The following is a 9,207-nucleotide window of genomic DNA, read 5'->3' on the forward strand; positions in this document are numbered from 1 at the left end:
GTCGATGGAAGCACAGAGGACCGGTGCCCAAAGCGACAATGGTTGTCCTCGGTCACTCGTCTTTGTCTTTTATTTCTCCATGCTTTAAGTAACGGATAAGCATTGCTTTTGTACAGAAGTACGGAAACGTATAAGGGCCACTTGCAAAAATTTTACAATTTCCCGTTGCGAAATACCATCTCGCCGCAGGGAGACAGTAACCCTACATATGAAGTAAACTATGGGACAAAGAGGACCCTCCCCCCGCCTTTGTGTTGGTCATTGTTATACTGGTATCTCAGGAATTCTGTTCAGACACAGGGGAGTGTGACAATAGGATGGAGTGTGTAATTAGCAAGTGGCCCTTATGTCTTCAGTATATTTTGATACCTTTTCATGGCTACAATAATATCACAGCGTTATATGTTTTGTAAAATCCAAGAATCCCCCCTGAAAAAAACTTGTGCAGGTGAATCACAAAAATTGTATTGCCTGTAACTCTCTGAGCTTCAAGAGTTTCGAAAGCGAGCATTAATGCCAATTAAATTATACATTCGGTTCCTATCTGCGGCTATGGCATAGTTGAGATCCGCACCACATGTGATGATCGACATAGGTAAGTGTTGTTCAATGTAAAATGTGTAAGCTTATGTAAGAAGAAGTGTTTTGCTGCTGATGTGCCGAATCGCACCAGCAACTTGAAAACGTCTGTGTGATTCATGCCTAGCGAGGATTGACGTGGCATTTTATCCTAAGCGAGGATTAATGACAAGGGGGCGCCCGTCTGTTCCTGTTGTGAGGTGCACTGAACCAATTCAAGCTCCACTGAAAAGAGTGTAAAATCAACAAAGTTTGGAGTCGCCATGCAGGCAACTGAAGTTCCTAAAGCTTCTAAAAAATCCTTCAGATTTCATGTGATTTTCAACTTTTAGTAGGTTAAACCAATGAATTTTTAATTATTCCCCCCAAAACAAACTTACCCCAAAAGTGAATGTTCCCAAGTCTTCTCAGCAACGATTTTTCAGATGACATCTCTCACCTTCGGGGGCTCTTCTGACAAAATTTCAATCACATTTTTGTCTGCTTTGCCCCAAGATGGGTGCCCCTGAATCTACAGAGATGATTCAGGGACATGCTGACACAATTTCACAATTTCATGACCCAGAATAAACCCCTCTTTATAAAAGAATCTGCAGGGTAACTTGTTATGCACCTCTGTCTGCCGGATAATTTTCCATGAATTTGGACATTGCACCCATACTGAGAGCGAAAGTTCAGATCAGTCTGGCACCTGCCTCCACTCTACCCTACAATTTTGGTCCTGTCATAAGACCTCAACTTGACATTTCCTGCGCCAGTCTTGATCATATTGTCACGCGTCAGTAAACACGCATTCAAGCTCTTTTCTAAACTTATCATGCTTAGGAGACATGGACTAAAAATTACATTAATTAAAAAATCCTTTCTAATTGGTTGTTTATTGTAAATGTTAAAATCCAAAGATGTACATAATATCCAAGTCTATGTCTCCATTGTGTAACTAGTCTCCTGTGTGGTGTTGTATTCCCCCTTATCCTTAAAAATTAATCGGAAAAATATTGCGGAAGCTATAAACGACTATCTTGAATGTCAACGTCGCAGGTGCGACGTGTGTATGAAAGGTGGCTTCCGGGTTCGGGACATCTCACCATGGAGGATTTTTGTTGCAGTCTTCTGATTATCCTGTCGGTGGTTTTAAGTGTCACAGGCAAGTAGACCTTTTGATTAGACTTGGAAATTGATAGCTGTGTGACTTTTACAGGACAAGACACTTTTACATTACACTGTGAAGTGATTTCCAAGTATTTGGGTTTGTGTGTGCATAAAGCAAGGAAGAGATGTGTGGCTGCAGGAGACAGCCAGTTTTTAGTCGTTATATTCATTTGTTTTAATTGTTTGTTTTCTTTCTCTGTTTTTATACTTCACAAATTTCTCCAGGAAAAAGGGAAATGGTCTGGGACAGAATATTCATGTACATGTACTTTATTTTTGTGATTTAACCTGGTGTTTTATAGAAGCTTTGCTTCTTTAGTTAATGATTAAAACTTCACTTAACATGTACCATGATATAGGTTTTCCATCCAAATTCGTCCTCTCTGTAGTCATGTTATTATGCATTCATATTTTAACAGTTTTTCGTTGCCCCAACGGTCCTTTTTTACGTGGAAGAGCCTTGGAATACGTTTGCAGACGTCAAATATTACATAACTTTATGCATTGAATTTAAATTGAATTCATTCAATTAAAAAAGTGCTTTACCATCAAATCAATTTCACATCGGATAACTGGAAGGAAAAAATCTTCCCTGTAGTTGTTACTTTTGTCATTGTTAATGGGCAATCCTGTTAACTCTTTGATGCTTCGTATTCAAGTAGAAATTTAAAAATACATGGAATGTGTATTTTTGGTTAAACTAAGAGAAAATACACAACAAATTAACAGTGGATGTTAATGATAATTTATTAGATGATCACAGTGGTTTAGTTTCTTTATCAATTTTTTGAAATGATATAATTTCATGCTTGCTCATATTTTTGTGATCTCATTTCTTTTCCCATCCTGACTCTGGGCATTTCCCCCAGCTTATATACATGTACATGTTGTATACCTCCTTTAGTACATGTAGCTATTTATGCTTACTTTGTGCTCTTTCTCATGATTAATTTGTGTTTGCTTTCCTTTTAGTAACAGTTCAAACAGAACAAAACACAAAGTACTTGTAAATGTTCATGGAAGGTTAATTTTATGTGAAAAATGCTACACAAATTTCAGAAATACTTGCCCTATTCCTGAAATTGAATGCTCAAACACTTACCAAAGAGATGTCCGTGCAAATCTGAATGTTCTGTGCATGTTTCTGAAGTGAATGCTGACTCTTTGCTTCTTGTATAATAAGATTGTGTGTTTGCATGCTTGTGAAATTAAACTGAATGATTTGATGATTTCTTTGAATGGTGATCGAGACCATCAGTATATTTTGTGCTGACTGAATGAAACTGTCGTTAATTCCAGAGTGAGGATTACTTATTCAGTCCGGAGGCCTGTAATAGTAATGTAGATTATTAAAAGCTTTGCATGAGGAAAATTGCACTTTGATATTAAAAGCCAGCTTTGATTTAGTGTCTCTGACTCATGGAAGCAAATTGTTTTGTTTATGATACATACTTTATCTAACACAAACTGGGAACAGCTAGTGAACCCACTACAATAATTAATGTACTCTCTTTTGTGCACCAAACAGGAGACACAGTTCACCTGACAATGGTCACGTCAACACCTTATGAGGCGGGTTCCTCATCAGCTAGCATCAGCTGCTTCCGTAGCAGTCATGATGAAGTCGTTGAATTGGGCTTCGGCAGACCATTCCAGATAGGTCTCGGAAGTTCTACCGTCAGAACATCAACCACCCTCCCTGCTGGCCATACACCAGTAGAATCGGTGAATGGACAAGCATTCACACAGTATCTGACCTCCAGCAATGATGCCACTGGGTTGTTTTATTGTGAAGGTTTGAATGCAAACTCAACTACAAGAGTATATAGCATCATCCACAGTGTTCAAAGTAAGTGTCGCAAAGATACACTAGGGCTCTGAGAGAGATCGACCCCAGAAATAGCACTATTGCTCAGGAACTGTCCACACTAGAAACAAATAAGATGAATTAAACGAATGCAGGTCAACTATGAAGCACATGTGCAATGGGACCTTACTAATATCTTGGATTAGGTTTTTGAATTAAAACTTTAAAGGAGGGCCCAACAATACCATAACATTGAATACACTGTGTGCCTTGGGCAATGCACTTTGTGCTAAAAATATATTGGCACTGATACATGCATTTGAATTTCTTTTATTTTGACTAAAATACACAGTTTACACCAAGAACACTTGCATAGAGAGACGTTAATGGTCTTTTAAACTTAATGTTCAGGCACCTGCATTTCATTTACATTTCCATATTATAGGAAAATTTGAGCCAAGCAGTGGACTGGTTACCAAAGACTATCGACAAAGGAGAACATGCAACCCTCATGATTGACTCATTCAATTCTGGTACCAATCCTCTGTGGTACAGAAACAGTGATGAAACTGTTGTCCGTTTACATATTTATGATAATATGTACAACATCACAATTCCGTCAGCCAATGTTAGTGATGGGGATTTGTATCTAGCCATTCAGGCATTTGCCTCAACGAATGATAATCACTTCAGCATGATTAGACTTATTGTTGGAGGTAAGCATAAATTAACAACAAGTGCAATAATTAAATTTATGTTAGAAACATGATAAAACTTATTTCTTGACTACTGGTACTTCAAGTATTTTGTTTTTAAATGAAGAAGTACTCTTTTAAAGTGTTTTTGAAGGCATCTTACGGAAACTGCTCTAATTGAAAACACTTTTCCAAACAGATTTACGTCCTACCAGAACAAGATCTGTTTTTAGAAAAAATGTTTTATTGGAGGTATTCTGCATGCCCAAACGAACCTGTGACTAAACTGTAAATCTTGATTTCTAGGCTATGAATCATCAGCCAATAAATGGAGGACTAGTATAAAAACATGAATGTTTATGAGTAGTAAAAATAATTTGTTGGAAGCGGAACATTCCGCCTGTTACCAAGTTTGAAAAAAATATTAAATTTAAGCAACACTTCAGTTCGTCTGTAGCGATTAATACCCACCATGTACATATACACTCACCATTTCCTTATTCAATTCCAAATCATTTGCTGCTTCAAAAGTTGTTCCTGCAAAGTCAGCAATTGTTTTCTAATCATTCAACTGTATACATGTTACTATTTCATGGTTGGTTTGAGGAGAGGTAGTGTTTAAATTTTAGGTGTGGTGTTTCAGTTATGCTTCTGTTTTCTAGATTGCACTGCAGGCAGGTGGGGTCCTACAGGCTGTGTAGGTGTGTGTGACATGTGCTACAATGGAGGAGTTTGTAATGATGAGACAGGGGATTGCATCTGTCCACCAGGATTCAGTGGACCAAACTGCCTCACTGGTAAGCTCATTGCCTGGTCACAGGTTGGTCTGTCTATTTGTTTGTCTTGGTGTGACATGTGCTACAATGGAGGAGTTTGTAATGATGAGACAGGAGACTGCATCTGTCCACCAGGATTCAGTGGACCTAACTGCCTCACTGGTAAGCTCATTGCCTGCTCACAGGTTGATCTGTCTATTTGCTTATCTTGGTGTGACATGTGCTACAATGGAAGAGTGTGTGATGATGAGACACGAGACTTTATCTAGTTCACCAGGATTCAGTGGACCAAACTGCCTCACTGGTAAGCTCAAGCTTATTGCTAGTCACTGTCTGTATTGTATCAGTGCACTGATATCAGTTCACTCGTGGTGAGCTTACCACTAGACTGCCCATGTTTGTAATGTACTCCACCGTAGTACGTGGAGTATGTGATAATGTAATCAAACCTCTTGTTCCGTTGAGATGTAAAACTTCAAAATAACTCTTTGCAAGTACAGCTTAAGTAGCAGAGAATATCTCTTAAGGAAGGCTTTCCAAAAATCAAATGAAGACATTTGTGAATCCTCTATAGTTTCTGTGTTGAGCTTCTATTCCTTGTGTGCTGGCAGAAACATAGTATGTGTAACATTTTCTGATGGGGCAATTGGGTGAATGTTAGCAGCAAAAACAAAAGACAATTTGACAGTGCCGTTTGTCAATCAGTTTTCATACAGAAGTTTTAGGTTCTGATGTTTGGCATGAAATCCTGCAGAAGCCATTAAGGCCTGTCTTTTTTAATTTACTGTGTTTTGCTTTTTTGTCCTAATGGATTTGCTCCCTTGATGTGAATTGCTGGTTGGTAGCCTTTGTAGACAATAATCAGTCTATCTCGACTTTTGCTTTCAACAGCTTGTGGTATGCACAGATTTGGCTGGAGTTGTGAGTTCCAATGTGGACCTGGTAACATCATCCAGAGTTGTACAGGGAGTCAGTTTGGTCTACCAGACCCCTACGGGAACAGCTGCATCTCAGGATACCATGGCAGGGACTGTAACATGGGTAGGGACTCCATATGTAGGGAACTGATTACAGAGTCCGCAGTGAAGAAACGTGTCACTTTGTGATCAGTTTCTGGGATACCCCAAACAATTGTTCTACCAAAGTCCTACATCTGTCTCTGTTCCTATCATATTTTGATATACTGCAGAAGTAATTTATACAGTATATAACTGTTCTTACTCAGGAAGTTTTGCAATTTCCATCAATATAATTTTAGTCATATTCAACGCTACAAAGAAATTCAAGTATTCCCATATAAAACATTTCTGAAAATTCCATCTTGCATGTAGTTTGCCCAAGTGGAATGTTTGGAGCTGGATGTACTCAGACATGTCACTGTCAGTCAGGAAGTTGTGATGCATACACAGGTTCATGTACACAAGGCTGTGCACAAGGCTGGTCAGGCATTAATTGCCAAAGTAAGTTTAATCTATTTTCCTTCGCACTTTCATCATGAGTGGACATTTTTCATTAGTGTGATATTGCATGGCATCATTAACCCTTGTGATGCCTACCTGACCAGGCGATGGACATAGAACATTTAGCCTTTTGTTTGCTTTCCGAATAATATTTAAACTTGCCGTACTTATTTGTAACAATACAACATGCAGACTTCCAAGAGCAGTTGTGAAAGGAATGTTCATAGTGTTTTCAATGTTAAGAGCCAGGATTGTTGAGTCAAGAAAAGGACAGGGGTTGGCATTAAGCTTTTTTTGCCCAGAGGCTAAAAACAGCTCCTGGCCTGTCAAGTTTCAGGGGTTTTATCGGGAGCTGTTTCACTGAACCCGGGAGCTATTTTAGGTAAAGTCATATTTGACCAAAAAATTATAGCTCTGCTTCTAATTACATACCTCTCTGGCGTGAGTGCGGCTCGGCGGGAACCAGCGCTGCTTTGCTTTAATGGATTGAACTTTGTGCACATGTTTTTACGATAGCAAAACTCGAAGGGAACTTGAGAAAATAACAGAAAACTCTTTTCAGAAATTGCAAATGTAAGTAGGAAAACATAAAAAACCAGGTGTTTTAACATGAGAAAAGTTTGTTGAAAGGATGTTTCATGAAGACAGGATCAGTAACAGCCTGGCGCTAATTTTGGCGCTTGACCTCTCGCTGTTTTACGGGTTACCAGGCGCTAATCATGGTTTGTCAGACGTAAAAGCGCCTATGCGCCCTCTTGATGTCGACCCCTTAAAAGGATGACTGAGAAGATGATAACTGTGTTGAAATAGTTCAACATTACTTTGGATACACATATGTTTCAAATAAAGGCCTCTAGAAAAAGCGCGAAATTCTTCAAAAAGCAAGATATAATATAATATTTGTGTCAAGAAAAGGTTCGAGTCAGTTCTCTGATATTCGTAGAGATAAACAGTAAGATGCCTGAAGTTCAGGTAGATATATATCTGTATATGTAGATATTTTACATCTATGTTGGGTGGAGAAAGGTGGGGTTATAGTTGGAAGTAGTTCAAGTTCATTTAAATGCAATTAAATTTTTATAAAATTAAACTGTTGCAAAAACAAATGCAGATACAAATGCGGAGGTAAAAGATAATTTGGATAATACTGTTTAGAATCCTGGGGTGGGGTTGTCGCCTATATGGCTATATTCATCAGTTGGATATATTTTGCTGATTGTAATTTTCTACTCTTGTGTTTGTCTTTTCATTTTATGCTGTTATATAGTTTCCTTTTGTGTTTGTGCTTTGAATGATTGTTTTCCTTGATAACTAGTTCCAGATACTTGTCTTGCTGGTTATTATGGAGCACAATGTCTCAATAAATGCTACTGTCTCAACAACGCTGTCTGTGATAAGATCACTGGTTACTGTAGTAATGGATGTGCACCAGGATTTACCTGTAGGACAGGTGAGGATTCTATCAATAGCAATTCCAAAATTTGTTGAATAAAATAAACTTGATTTTTTTCTTTACAAATATGATAAAGATAAAGAAATTAAAATTGTATTCTTCCCCACAACTTTTGGCTGCATTTATTTTCCTTTTGTAGTAAGAATTGTGCACATACCCATGTAGCCTACTTGTTTTATTGCCCTGCTACATCTACTAAGCTTCTACTGCTGTGGGTTCTACCCTAGAAAAATTATGTTGCTGATCTATTTTTGTATTGCCTTTATATATCAAACATACATTTTTGCTGAGCTAAACAACATTTTTTTCCAGGAATGTTTGTATCTTTTCCATTTGTCATTTACTCAGTTTGGTACAAGCAGCACTACATTAGTTGACTTTATATTATGAAGGCTTGGTGAAGTTTGTTCAAGTTGCATCAATTAATAAAAGGGACTGATGTGCGTTGTAATGTAGTTTTCTTCCATCATTAGACCCATGCTCTCCCAGTCCCTGTCTGAATGGAGGTACATGCAGTGTCTCAGGATCCTTATTCTACTGCACCTGCCTGCCTAGCTACATTGGAAGTACTTGTGAAGCTTCAAGTAAGTTCACTAAGTAAACAGATAACAACTTCTGTCATCATCATCCGTTGCAGAAACCTTTTAACAAAATTGTAACTTTTGTTTGAAGTTATAATGACGTGGTTTGTTTAAGGCACATGTAAAAGAAATGTATTTTTTTTAAACAAAGATTACAGAGAGGGTTGTTACATAAAATGAATTTTTGTGAAATAAATATACATGTATGCTAATTTGACTTTTCCACCCCAGTGCTTTAGCCTGTATATGCCTGTACATTTATCTACTAGGAAGTTTGCATTAGAGATTAGAGATCACCTTCATTAAAGAATAAACAATTTCGCCAGCTGAATTCAAACTCGTCACTCTTATTTATCATCAGATACATGTTATCCTAGTCCTTGCATGAATGGAGGTACATGCAGTGTTTCGGGATCCTCATTCAGCTGCACCTGCCTGCCTGTCTATACTGGAATGATTTGTTAAACTTACGGTTTGTTCACTTTATTCATGTAATTAGTTGCAGCATGTGTATATTTATCTACTATGAAGTTTGTATGAGAGATTAGAGATCACCTTAATTAAAGAATAAACAATTTCGCCAGCTGAATTCAAACTCGTCACTCTTATTTATCATCAGATTCATGTTATCCTAGTCCTTGTATGAATGGAGGTACATGCAGTTTTTCAGGATCCTCATTCATTTGCACCTGTCTGTCTGTCTT

The 9,207-nt window shown here is 37.9% G+C and overlaps 1 protein-coding gene across 2 annotated transcripts in view; it reads left to right on the forward strand.

Annotated features, from left to right (window-relative positions):
• Positions 1 to 9,207, forward strand: part of LOC147797094 (uncharacterized) — a 76,897-nt gene that overhangs the window by 22,574 nt on the left and 45,116 nt on the right. For both annotated transcript variants that reach the window (XM_087143945.1, XM_087143946.1), the window contains exon 5: positions 6,341 to 6,469. In XM_087143945.1, the coding sequence (XP_087000071.1) occupies positions 6,341 to 6,469 (129 nt within the window). The remainder of the gene's footprint in view (positions 1 to 6,340; positions 6,470 to 9,207) is intronic.

The sequence above is a fragment of the Acanthaster planci genome, linkage group LG12, assembly GCF_054643075.1.
Source record: "Acanthaster planci isolate LZ-2023a linkage group LG12, COTS_SCS, whole genome shotgun sequence".
In the NCBI taxonomy this organism is placed as follows: Eukaryota; Metazoa; Echinodermata; class Asteroidea; order Valvatida; family Acanthasteridae; genus Acanthaster; species Acanthaster planci.